The following is a 14,390-nucleotide window of genomic DNA, read 5'->3' as shown; positions in this document are numbered from 1 at the left end:
TAGATTATATTTCTATGAATGTAACCCTTGCGGGCATGGTTCGAGTTACAGGGGGGCTGGTCCGATCAGGCACCCGCCAGAGACATTAGATACCCCAAGAGACATTGGGCACCCCAAGAGTCAATGTATAATTCCAACCCTTTCTGGGGATGACCCTGAGTATAACCCTTAACACCTGATGTTGTCTCACCCTGGCAAAGACCACCGTTCCCTCGGGGACAGAGTGGAGTGTGACACCGGAACAGTCCAGTTCCCGTAGAAACAGGAAGAAGGCAGGGTCAGTGGCTGGGGGCAGCACGGACCGCAGGTACTCCACATCTATAACACAGTTATACTTTGTTACACATAATCAATAACATAATCATAATTTCCATGTCATTTAGTAGACCCTCTTATCTGGAGCAACTTCTAATCAGTACAGTAATAACACACATCTACACAACAATACACTATTCATGACATATGAAATAAACAAACGATTTTTGTACACGTCAACACACCACTTTTCTAACATCCTGGCATGTGGAATAGTATTAGGCCTACTATAGGTTTTCCAAGAAAAGTCATCTGCCTACCGATCTCAATGACAACTGTTATTACGACATCTACAAACATCATGTTTTGGCCCAGGGAACGTGAAACATGCTTACAGTTTAGTGTCTAAACAACAACAAGGTAGTCATTGAAGTGCTCCTAGCTATCCGTAAATGTAAAAAACAAGACAATTGTGCAGTCTGGTTTGCTTAACATAAGGAATTTGAAATTATTTCAACTTTTACTTTTGATACTTAAGTATATTATAGCAATTACATTTACTTTTGATTCTTAAGAATATTTAATACCAAATACTTTTACACAAGTAGAATTTTACTGGGTGACTTTTACTTGAGTCATTTTCTATTAAGGCATCTTTACTTGTATTCAAGTATGACATTTGGGTACTTTATCCACCACTGCTAATAAAGCTAATCTCATAAGAACACACGGGAGAGGGAGAAGAAAGGGAGGGGGCAAGAGGGAGAGGGAGGGATAATCGTGGATTAATAAAAAAAAAATTAAATAGGAGAATCTTACAATTAATTCTAAAACTCACAGGCAGCCAGTGCAGAGACTTTTAAACCAGTTTAATGTGTGCTCTCTGTCTGTTCTTGGCGAGTACCCGTGCTGCACATTCTGTATGTTTTGCAGTTGACCAATGGCTTTCTTGTGTTGACCAAACAGGACAGCATTACAATAGTCAAGCCTGCTTGAAAAAAAGCTAATTGTAGCAATTCTACACATTTTTGCCATGGGGTGGAGAAAAGATTTGGCAATTGTATTATCCAATCTCATGCATATTTTTAAGTTTTAGAGTTAATTTCCTGAAATTCTACTCATTTTGCCATGGGGCAGAGAGAAAAATGTCCAGTTTACAGCCAATTTCCTGCAATTCTACACATTTTGTCCAAGGCTGGAGAGAAATGTTTGCAGTTTTTAATACAGTATCTGAGTGAGACTGACTAGCAAAATCAATGGGGCCCCCGGGCTCTAATTCAACTTTGAATACAACAAGTTTAGATAGCTGGCCGCTAGAATGATTAACCAATCTGAAAACATATAGCTGACATGGGCTAACTGAGTGACTATCAGTGACTGGCATAACAAGACAAAAACTGTTGATTCACAACCACATTTTGAAATTGCACATTGTGTATTCTACCTTGCAACAGTAAATTGAGACCCCCGACTGAGTCCCCCCCCTCCCCCCGTTGCCCTTACATTTACATTTTAGTAGACGCTCTTATCCAGAGCGACTTACAGTAGAGTGCATACATTTTATTACATTTTACATTCTGAGACAAGGATATCCCTACCGGCCAAACCCTCCCTAACCCGGACGACGCTATGCCAATTATGCGTCGCCCCACGGACCTCCCGGTTGCGGCCTGCTGCGACAGAGCCTGGGCGCAAACCCTGCCCAGCCTGGGCGCGAACCCAGAGACTCTGGTGGCGCAGCTAGCACTGCGATGCAGTGCCCTAGACCACTGCGCCGCCCGGGAGGTCGAAGGGACTTTGTGTTGTTGTTATAGGCTCACTAGGCTAGAGCCTATAGGTCTAATCACAAACCTGCCTTGCTAAAATCACCACTTGTAATAACTAATATCAAGGGTATGGGAAAAATATATACTAGCATGTAAATCTTGGTGGGGCAAACTCAACAACAAAAACATTGGGATGCATGCCAACAAAGCCACAACACAACACAATACATTAATTTGACTATAACGGTGAAAAACAGCACCCACAAACAGTTAGGGCCTACATAAAGCTGTCCCAACAGCAGAGCTTTCTTTTCAGCACCATGGAGTGAATCCTTACCACCGCTACACCTGGTTATCAGTGGAGCCTTGTCTGGCAGCGAAACAGTTCATTCAGCCTCATTTACTGCCTTTTTAAAAAAAACAAAGCTGATATGGCTGACTAGCTTAAACAAATGTGGTTTCTACTGACAATTGAGATTTTCAAACTATGGCATAAGGGAACAATAGGTGGCTAAGAGGCAATCTGTAATTTTGATTAAGACATTAATGAGCGAGTTAAGACGGATGTAGTCAATATAACTATTTATTCAGCACTTTTGAAATGTTCTGAATTATGTCGCTGTACATGGGCCGTTATTAAAGTAGTCTCCCTGTACACTGAGGATAAATAAAGGGGGCATACAATCAGACAATGGATTTCTCTAAAACAGGCTATAATCTACATGTGCATCATCAAGTCAGAACAGTAGTTTAAGTTATGAGGGGGAAAGGGACCAAATTACTAGGGTGAGGCATATGTGCTACTGACAGCTTACTACACAACATGCACTTAGTATTACTTTTTTAGCTACAGTGTACATATCTCCCTGGCATATTATATAATTTATGCAGTGGCATACAATACATTTTTGGACTCACTGTTGTGCTGTGCTCACTTGAACAAGAGGTGGCTCGGCGGTCCTTCTTGTGGAAAATGTTGTCATGAAACTTTGTCATCCAAGTCTAGCAATCCCTGGATTTATGGTGCTTTCAAGACAACTGCGGACGAGGTTGGATTATGACGTCAGTGATCTTCAGGTCGGACCTCTAGAAAGAGGCCAGAGTTCCCGACTTGGAATTTCGAGTTGGATGACCATTTAAAATGTATTTTCCCAGTCGGAGCTCGTTTTTTTCTAGGTTCCCAGTTGTCTTGAACTCACTGAAGTCTGAGATTTCCCAGTTCAGAGTTTCCAGTTGTTTTGAAAGAGACAGAAGTCATGCTGGACTGACAGAATGGCCAATGTACTCAACCCTTTCTGGTCCATGGTATTCATGTGTATGTTTATCCTTTTAAGGTTGGAAAAGAGACCCTTAAACCCAGACTAGGACCACACCCCCTCTCCACCGAATAGCAGGGGAAGCAAAATAGTGATTGCTTTGCAACGCTTGCAGTTAGCTACTGATTTCTTCCAAACCACTTATTGTTGAATTTGAGATTTCCAATTTGTTGGCCTGATGTGCACTGTTACGTTTTATCTATAATTTCTCTTCATATAATAAGGATTGAAAAGGATTTGCCAGTAGATTGTCGATGTGATACATGACGATGACTGCTTGCTAGCTAAGATTTTGAAAGTATGATGTTGACATGACCAGTCCAATCAAAGCTACGGTAGATGTAAAGCGATTTGACGTCATTTTATTTGTGGCCAATGACCTTGAGCCTTCTTGGATGGGCACTTCTATTTTTTTTTAAACAATATGTTTATTGATTGTTCTTCTTTAACAAGACATATAAGCAGAAATATTACATGAAAAAAAAAATGAAAAAAAAACACATCAAAAGTTAACAGCAACAAAAAATGTAAATAAATGATGAAACATCTAAGACAAAACAAAAGTGTTACAGAGGCATAAAACAATCAAAATTTCATTTTTTCAGTGGTCTGATCCAATAGGATAGAACATAATTGGGACAAATTTCAGATGAAACACAGCGCCACAAGCCAATCGGATATCTCTCACCACCACCCCACATGCACACAAAGCATAGTACACTACCCAGCCAATATTTCACCCACATCACTCTGCTCAACAAAGTCCCAAAATGGTCCCCAAACCTTTTCAAAAGTGTCTTGTTTACCCTTAACCGTGTATGTGATCTTTTCAATTGTTAGGCAAGACAACGTTTCTCTAAGCCATTGGGCAATACAAGGCCTTTTCACACTTTTCCAGGCAAGAGCTATCAAGCGTTTTGCTTGCAACAAGCACATATGTATAAGTGTTTGTACTTGGTTCTTTAGATGAAGATTGATTGGGTACAACCCCAGGATAAACACTTCGGGATGGAGAGGCAATTTTACTGATACTATTTGGGATATCATATGCGATACCTCGTTCCAAAAATCTTTAATTTTCTCACAGTCCAACAGACAATGAAATAAAGTCCCTTCAGAGTGATTGCACTTGTAGCATATATCTGGAACTATACTATTAAACGTATTTAACTTAGCAGGGGTTACATATGCTCACATCAACCACTTGTATTGCAATAGTTTAAGCCGAGTATTCACAGTCTGTGTCTGAGCATTAGTACATATACTACTCCATTTGTCCAAGACTATGTCCTCCAAAATATCTTCCTTCCAAGAGTTCAGTTTGTGCGCAGAGGATGTAGTTGAGCCAGACTCTAGCATATTGTATAGAGCTGAAATTCTACCCTTACCATTACAATGGGTTGAGATCGTATTTTCTAAAGTGGACAGAAGGGGTTCTGTTAGGTTTTGGGCAGCCGTGAGGAAGCTCCTTAGCTGTAAATATTTTATTTTAAATGTTGTTTTCTAGGAATGTCAGATTTTGCTATGAGTTCTTCAAATGACATAAAAATACCTTCTTTATACAGGTCTTGAACTTTCCTTAAACCCTTGCTGGCCCATAGTTGGAAACCCAGATCAGCTCTCCCAGGAGTGAAACTGTGGTTTCCCCAGATAGGACTAAAACATGACAAAGAATGCGCTTCACCAAAGAACTTCCGCTCCTCATACCAAACATATTAAAAACAAAGGGATTATTATTTTAATGTTTTTGTGTCTTGATATCAGCTGAGTAAATGTAGAGGTTAAGGATTAAATCGAGTACAACTGAAGACATTTCAATCTCCATCCACAAAGAAAGAGACTGAGGTAAAATAGTACATAGCAGTGCGAAGCTGAGCTGCCCAGTAGTACCACTGGATATTAGGCAAATGGAGCCCCCCTCTGTCATACGGTAGGTACAATAAGGACAAGCGAACTCTGGGACGTCTGTTTTTCCAGATAAATATAGTGAACAACTTTTTAAGCCTTGTAAAGAGGGATGGTGGTGGCGGCAAGGGAATGTTCTGAAATAGATACAACAGTTTTGGGAGAACATTCATTTTCCGAATGTTAATCTGGCCAATTAAAGATATAGGTAAAGATGACCATCTATCTATCGATTGAGTTATTGAATCTACGACAGGGTCATAGTTAATTGAGACTATGTAGTCAATTTCTGGCACAATACAAATGCTGAGATATGTAAAGCATTCCGTTGCATAAAAAATAGAAGTTAAAGGTGTCGGTCAACATCTTTCCTCCTCCTTTAGCATCCTAATTGAGGATTTTGCATTATTTATTTTGTATCCCGAGAACACCCCAAACTCTTTGATTAGGTCCAGAGGTGCGGGTATGGAATTGCACAAGTCTGTAAGAAACAAAATTACATCGTCTGCTTAAAGGGCAATTCAAAGTTCCATCTGATCTATTCTGATACCTGAAATATTGGGCTGGGACCTCACAGTTATGCCTAGAGGCTCAATGGCTAGGATAAACAGGAGAGGAGAAAGAGTGCAGCCCTGCCTAGAACCCCTGCAGATGTAAAAAGGTTTAGATATCGTATTAGTAGTAAGGATCTCTGCAGTGGGATTTGTATATAGTATCTTTATCCATTTACAAAAGCTCTCACCACAACCAAAATGAGTTAACACTTTAAAGAGGTAGGGCCACTCAACCCTGTCGAAGGTCTTCTCTGGTCCAATGACAGGATCGCAGTGTCTGACGACCCAAATCTGGTATGTAGAACATATAGCACTCTCCTAACATTATGAAATCCTTGACGACCTTGAATAAAGCCTTTTTGGTCTCTACCCACCACATACCACATTCGGGAGAAACCCTCCAACCTCCTCGCAACTGCTTTACAAAGAACCTTAGTGTCAGAATTCGAAAGCGAAATAGCACGATAGGAATCACATTTGGTGTGCAGCTTTCCAGGTTTTAGGAGCAGAGTGATCAGAGCTCCTCTCAAAGAATGGGGCAGGAGACTATTTTCGTAAGATTCCAAAACCTCTCCAGGAGGGTAGTGCAGTTTGTTCTTAAATCTCTTGTAGATGTCAATGGGCCAGATGTCCTCCCCGCTGTCACGACTTCCCGCTGTCACGACTTCCTCCGAAGTCGGTCCCTCTCCTTGTTTGGGCGACGTTCGGCGATCGACGTCACCGGTCTTCTAATCATCGCCGATCCACCTTTCCTTTTCCATTTGTTTTGTCTCGTCTTCCCACACACCTGGTTTCAATCCCATCAATTACATGTTCGGTATTTAACCCTCTGTTCCCCACATGTCCTTGTCCGGTATTGTTGATTGTAAGAGTTTGTGCACGTTATGTCTGGCGTGCGAAGGGTTTCGTCCCATTGTATTTATTTGTTATTGTTCACAGTGATTTTATTATTAATCTGCACCGTTGTAACACAGTCTTTGCTCTCCTGCGCCTGGCTTCTCTGTCAGTCTGTTAGCTCCATTCCCATGCACCCCCACCCCCTGGTCGTTGTGGATCGTTTCTCTAAGTTCTGTCGTCTCCTCCCTCTGCCCGGTCTCCCTACGGCCCTACAGACTGCGGAGGCCTTGTTTACGCACGTCTTCCGGCACTACGGGGTGCCTGAGGATATAGTGTCTGATCGAGGTCCCCAGTTCACGTCTAGGGTCTGGAAGGCATTCATGGAACATCTGGGGATCTCAATCAGCCTTACTTCAGGGTTTCACCCCAAGAGTAATGGGCAGGTGAAGAGAGTTAACCAGGATGTGGGCAGGTTTCTGTGGTCCTATTGCCAGGACCAGCCGGGGGAGTGGGCGGCATTCGTACCCTGAGCTGAGATGGCACAGAACTAGCTTCGCCACTCCTCCACTAACTTCTCTCCCTTCCAGTGCGTACTGGGGTACCAGCCGGTACTGGCGCATTGGCATCAATGTCAGACCGGGGTTCCTGCAGTGGACGACTGGTTCAGGCGCGCGGAGGAGACATGGGAGGTTGTCCGTGTTCACCTTCAGCAGGCCATGACGCGTCAAAAGGAGAACGCAGATCGCCACCGCAGTGCGGCCCCGATGTTTGCACCGGGGGACCGGATCTGGCTCTCGACCCGAAACCTGCCCCTCCACCTGCCCTGCCGGAATCTGGGTCCGCAGTTTGTGGGGCCATTTAAAGTCCTGAGGAGAGTGAATGAGGTTTGTTATAGATTACAACTTCCACACGATTACCGTATTAACCCCTCGTTCCATGTGTCTCTCCTCAGGCCGGTGGTGGCTGGTCCGCTGCAGGAGTCTGAGGTGTGGGAGGTTCCTCCACCCCCTCTGGACATCGGGGTGGCCCCAGTGTACTCCGTTCACTCCATAGTGGATTCGAGGCACAGGGCGAGGGGCCTTCAGTATCTCGTGAAGTGGGAGGGATACGGTCCGGAGGAGAGGTGCTGGGTTCCGGTCGAGGACGTGTTGGGGGGGGGGGGGGGGGGGGGGTACTGTCACGAGTCGGTCCCTCTCCAAGTTCGGGCGACGTTCGGCGGTCGACGTCACCGGTCTTCTAGTCATTGCCGATCCACCTTCCATTTTCCATTTGTTTTGTCTCCCCACACACCTGGTTTCAATCCCATCAATTACATGTTGTGTATTTAACCGTCTGTTCCCCACATGTCCTTGTCCGGTATTGTTGATTGTAAGAGTTTGTGCACGTTATGTCTGGCGTGCGAAGGGTTTCGTCCCATTTTATTTATTTATGTTTTTGTTCACAGTGATTTTATTATTAAACTGCACCGTTGTAACACAGTCTTTGCTCTCCTGCGCCTGACTTCTCTGCCGCCAGTACACACGCATTACACACCCGCCCTCATACTATCAATTGCATTGGAAATTTCCTCCATAGTCAGCACAGCATTGTGCTGTGTGTTATCCTTAGATTCATCTGAAATATTAGGAAACTCCAATCTAAAAAGCTAACCTGGGTATCAGTTTCAGGAGGATACTCTGATGCAAAGGTATTAACCTCTCTAGGGTATGTGGGATGGTAGCGTCTCACCTCGTCAACAGCCAGCGAACCTGCAGGGCGCCAAATTCAAAACAACAGAAATCCCATAATTAAAATTCCTCAAACATACATGTGTTTTACACCATTTTAAAGATACACTTGTTGTAAATCTAGCGACAGTGTCCGATTTCAAATAGGCTTTACGACAAAAGCAAACCAAACGATTGTTAGTTGAGTGCCTATTCACAGAAAAACACAGCCATTTTTCCAGCCAAAGAGAGGAGTCACAAAAACCAGAAATATAGACAAAATTAATCACTAACCTTTGATGATCTTCATCAGATGACACTCATAGGACTTCATGTCACACAATACATGTATGTTTTGTTTGGTAAAGTTCATATTTATATCCAAAAATCTCAGTTTACATTGGCGCGTTATGTTCAGTAGTTCCAAAACATCCAGTGATTTTGCAGAGAGCCACATCAATTTACAGAAATAGTCATCATAAATGTTGATGAAAATACAAGTGTTACACATTGAATTTTAGATCCACTTCTCCTTAATGCAACCGCTGTGTCAGGTTTAAAAAAAACTTTACGGAAGAAGCAAATCATGCAATAATCTGAGTACGGCGCTAAGACAACAAATCAACCCAAAGAGATATCCGCCATTTGAGTCAACATAAGTCAGAAATAGCATTATAAATATTCACTTACCTTTGATGATCTTTATCAGAATGCACTCCCAGAAATCCCAGTTCCACAATAAATGTTTGTTTTGTTCAATAATGTCCATCATTTATGTCCAAATTCCTCCTTGTTGTTTGCACGTTCAGTACACAATCTAAACACACGACGCGCGTGCAAGTCCAGCGGAAAGTACGGGCAAAAAGTCCAAAAAGTTCCGTTACAGTCCGTAGAAACATGTCAAACGATGTATAGAATCAATCTTTAGGATGTTTTCAACATACATCTTCAATAATGTTCCAACCGGAGAATTCCTTTGTCTTCAGAAAAGCAAATGGAACAGAGCTCGCTCTCACGTGAACAAGCGTCACGAGCTCAAAGCATTCTGCTAGACCTCTGACTCATTCCCCTCTCATTCGGCCCCACTTCACAGTAAAAGCATCAAACAAGGCTCTAGACTGTTGACATCTAGTGGAAGCCTTAGGAAGTGCAACATGACCCCATTTCCACTGTATCTTGGATAAGCAAATAGTTGAAAACCTATAAACCTCAGATTTCCCACTTCCTGGTTGGATTTTTTCTCAGATTTTTGCCTGCCCTATGAGTTCTGTTATACTCACAGACATCATTCAAACAGTTTTAGAGACTTCAGAGTGTTTTCTATCCAAATATACTAATACTATGCATATCCTAGGATCTGGGCCTGAGTAGCAGGCAGTTTACTCTGGGCACTCTTTTCATCCGGATGTGAAAATACTGCCCCCTACCCCAAAGAAGTTAAAGGTACTGTTTATCTCCCGAGGGTCTACCGTCACAGCTCCCCCTGCATCCTGGATTGAATTGATTGCTCTCTCTGCTTGCTGCTGTTTGATTTGCCAGGCCAACAGCTTCCCAGCTTTTCTTCCTGGTCATAATATGATTGGTTTAGTCTCAATAAGCTTGCTGCAGCTCTACCCACAGAAATTCTGTTATATTGAGCCCGAGCAACTCCTTGTGTGCACCTGTGGAATTAGTGAGGAAAATTTCTCTTTCCAGAGTTTTAATTTTGGTTTCAAGTAATTTCATTTTTTGACTAGTATTTTTTTACTTGTATCATTTGACCCCTTATGAAGCTTTAAAGGCTTCCCATCTATTACAAGCTGAAGTTTGTGTTGTATTAATTGAAAAGTATAGGTGAATTTGCTGTTCAATGTATTCTGTAAAACTTATTGTATCTTGCAGCCATTTAGGTTGGAAGCGCCATTTAGGTGGGTCACCTACTAAATTAGAATCGGAATATATAAAAGATGCTGGAGCATGGCCAGAGATGACAATGCTATAATAAAAGCAATCTTCAATTTTAGAGCGTAATGCTGCTGAGATAGAAAAAAAAGTGTATTCGGGAATAGGTCTGGTAAGTGCTAGAGTAACTTCCACATCATCTGGTTCATTTCCCTCCAAATCTCTATTAAGTTTAAATCCTTCATAAAATGCTGTATGGTTTTCTTAGATTACGTATGGGAGTAGTTTGAACCCGAGGTGCGATCTTTAACAGGATCTAAAGTGCAATTAAAGTCTCCTGCAACACTATAATTACCTGGAAGTGTGGAAAGGTTTAAAAACAAATCGTTAAAGAATTTAGAGTCATCTTTGTTGGGACCATACACATTAATTAAATTCAACTGCTCGGACAGTAAGGTACCCTGTAGAATAATATATATCTTCCCGGCGGGATCACAAATTGTTTGCAATATCTGATATGGAATGGATTTATGGATAAGAATAATAACTCCCCTTGCATAGTAACTAAATGAGGCTGCAATGACCTGCCCAGGCCACCTCTTGCGTATCTTAGGAATGTCGCCAGATAATAGATGTGATTCTTGCAAAAATATGATTGTCGCCTGAAGTTGTTTTAATCTACTTATTACCTGTTTTATTTTGGCGATTTTATTTAATCCCCTACAGTTCCAGGATGTAAATTTAACCTTAACACTACGACATCGAATTTACCGGGACACTTGAACTAAAACATTGCCCCATAAGAGCACATTGGATCAGCCTAATATACCAACAGACCTCTGTTACCACCATAAACAAAAACACAAAGGACGCTTTAAAGCATGCCATTGTACAAAAACACATGCATAACAATCAACCACGAACCTGTGATTAACCCTCTTACCCCAGTCTCTAACAGACATCCCCCTCCCCCTCTCAGTGACACTCCGTATAAGGTACTCAACAGATCCACACAAAAAAAACGGCAGAGGAGCCGTTTTTCTGCCGTTTTTCCCCCTCTGTACACCTTCTACTTGTCATTACATTATATTTTGTTCCCCATTTAACAAAGAATCAAACAAAATACCAGGAGTGAGCTAGAATATTAGACCACCGTGATCTAGCCTCCTATAGGCCTAAATAAAACAAACCTGCACTAGGATGTTCCGATGCATAAAAGCAAAGTTTCATGGTACATAAAATTATAATAAGGCTTACTTGTAAACTGGCCATGTTATTATAGTTAAATAGACAGTGCTATTATAAAATATAACACGGTGAACTGGCTCAAACTTTAAATACCTGTTTAGACAAAACCGAAAGCAACGGTTCGGAAAAATGTAAAAAAGAAATTGGTCAAAGTTGAACTTTACGTCGCTATTGCCTCTTCAGCGTTGCTCCGCTTCCACACCTCTGCCTAGCTTCTCAAGAAACTGCTCCGCTTCCACACCTCTGCCTAGCTTCTCAAGAAACTGCTCCGCTTCCACACCTCTGCCTAGCTTCTCAAGAAACTGCTCCGCTTCCACACCTCTGCCTAGCTTCTCAAGAAACTGCTCCGCTTCCACACCTCTACCTAGCTTCTCAAGAAACTGCTCCGCTTCCACACCTCTGCCTAGCTTCTCAAGAAACTGCTCCGCTTCCACACCTCTGCCTAGCTTCTCAAGAAACTGCTCCGCTTCCACACCTCTACCTAGCTTCTCAAGAAACTGCTCCGCTTCCACACCTCTGCCTAGCTTCTCAAGAAACTGCTCCGCTTCCACACCTCTGCCTAGCTTCTCAAGAAACTGCTCCGCTTCCACACCTCTGCCTAGCTTCTCAAGAAACTGCTCCGCCTCGGCTGGTGTTTCAAAAATGTATGAACGAATGCAGTGGGAGACCGTCAGTCATGCTGGAAAGATGATTGCAAACCGGATAGCCTTAGCCCGTAGCCGCTGCTGCTTGACACTGTCAAAGCATTTCTGCTGCTTGTGGACTTCCATGGAGAGATCTGGGAAGAACATAACTTGCCGATTCTTGAAGAGTACTCTCCCTTTCGCCCTGGCTGCATTCACCATCCGCTTCTTATCTTTATAGTTTAAGAACTTCATTATCAGAGCCCTCGAGGTGCGTTGGGGTTGGATCGTGGGCCAGAAATCCAATGAGCTCTCTCAATGATCAAAGGAGAGCGGAGTGGCTCCATCTCGAGAGCCTCGGGAAACCACCGTTCTAGGAATGAGCAAGCATCGCCACCCCTCAGAGTCTTTGGAGAGATGTACTAGTCTCAAGTTCGATCTCCTGCTACGGCCCTCCAAATCAACTAGTTTAGAGGTAAGCGATTCAACCTTTTCCTCAAGTGCAGTGGTCGTTTCCTGCAGGGCTATAATGTTGTCTTCGGTTCCAGAGACGTATTTATTTTTATTTATTTATTTCACCTTTATTTAACCAGGTAGGCTAGTTGAGAACAAGTTCTCATTTGTAACTGCGACCTGGCCAAGATAAAGCAAAGCAGTGCAACACAAACAACAACACAGAGTTACACATGGAATAAACAAACATACAGTCAATAATACAAAAGAAAAAGTATATCTATATAGTGTGTGCAAATGACGTAGGATAACAGAGGTAAGGCAATAAATAGGCCATAGTGGCAAAATAATTCCAATATAGCAATTAAACACTGGAGTGATAGATGTGCAGAAGATGAGTGTGCAAGTACAGATACTGGGGTGCAAAGGAGCAAAATAAATAACAGTATGGGGATGAGGTAGTTGGATGGGCTATTTACAGATGGGCTATGTACAGGTGCAGTGATCTGTGAGCTGCTCTGACAGCTGGTGCTTAAAGCTAGTGAGGGAGATATGAGTCTCCAGCTTCAGTGATTTTTGCTGTTCGTTCCAGTCATTGGCAGCAAAGAACTGGAAGGAAAGGCGGCCAAAGTGTGAATTTGCTTTGGGGGTGACCAGTGAAATATACTTGCTGGAGCGCGTGCTACGGGTGAGTGCTGCTATGGTGACCAGTGAGCTGAAATAAGGCGGGGCTTTACCTAGCAAATACTTATAGATGACCTGGAGCCAGTGGGTTTGGCGACGAATATGAAGCGAGGGCCAGCCAACGAGAGCATACAGGTCGTAGTGGTGGGTAGTATATGGGGCTTTGGTGACAAAATGGATTGCACTGTGATAGACTGCATCCAATTTGCTGAATAGAGTGTTGGGGGCTATTCTGTAAATGACATCGCTGAAGTCAAGGATCGGTAGGATAGTCAGTTTTACGAGGGTATGTTTGGCAGCATGAGTGAAGGATGCTTTGTTGCAAAATAGGAAGCCGATTCTAGATTTAATTTTGGATTGGAGATGCTTAATGTGAGTCTGGAAGGAGAGTTTACAGTCTAACCAGACACCTAGGTATTTGTAATTGTCAGAACCGTCCAGAGTAGTGATGCTGGATGGGCGGGAAGGTGAGGGCAGCGATCGTTCGAAGAGCATGCATTTAGTTTTACTTGCATTTAAGAGCAGTTGGAGGCCACGGAAGGAGTTGTATGGCATTGAAGCTCGTCTGGAGGTTAGTTAACAGTGTCCAAAGAAGGGCCAGAAGTATACAGAATGGTGTCGTCTGCGTAGAGGTGGATCAGAGAATCACCAGCAGCAAGAGCGATATCATTGATGTATACAGAGAAAAGAGTCGGCCCGAGGATTGAACCCTGTGGCACCCCCATAGAGACTGCCAGAGGTCCGAACAACAGGCCCTCCAATTTGACACACTGAACTCTGTCTGAGAAGTAGTTGGTGAACCAGGCGAGGCAGTCATTTGAGAAACCAAGGCTGTTGAGTCTGCCGATAAGAATGTGGTGATTGACAGAGTCGAAAGCCTTGGCCAGGTCGATGAATACAGCTGCACAGTATTGTCTCTTATCGATGGCGGTTATGATATCGTTTAGGACCTTGAGCGTGGCTGAGGTGCACCCATGACCAGCTCGGAAAAAGATTGCAAAGCGGAGAAGGTACGATGGGATTCAAAATGGTCGGTGATCTGTTTGTTAACTTGGCTTTCGAAGACCTTAGAAAGGCAGGGTAGGATAGATATAGGTCTGTAGCAGTTTGGGTCTAGAGTGTCTCCCTCTTTGAAGAGGGGGATGACTGCAGACGCTTTCCA

At 43.0% G+C, this 14,390-nt stretch overlaps 1 protein-coding gene across 1 annotated transcript in view; it reads right to left on the bottom strand.

Annotated features, from left to right (window-relative positions):
- Positions 1-14,390, bottom strand: part of naprt (nicotinate phosphoribosyltransferase) — a 33,225-nt gene that overhangs the window by 15,804 nt on the left and 3,031 nt on the right. The window contains exon 2 of the mRNA XM_055943993.1: positions 191-318. Coding sequence (XP_055799968.1) covers positions 191-318 — 128 coding nt within the window. The remainder of the gene's footprint in view (positions 1-190; positions 319-14,390) is intronic.

The sequence above is a fragment of the Salvelinus fontinalis genome, chromosome 14 (assembly GCF_029448725.1).
Source record: "Salvelinus fontinalis isolate EN_2023a chromosome 14, ASM2944872v1, whole genome shotgun sequence".
Classification (NCBI taxonomy): Eukaryota; Metazoa; Chordata; class Actinopteri; order Salmoniformes; family Salmonidae; genus Salvelinus; species Salvelinus fontinalis.
This window is presented reverse-complemented; position numbering and strand designations above follow the sequence as displayed.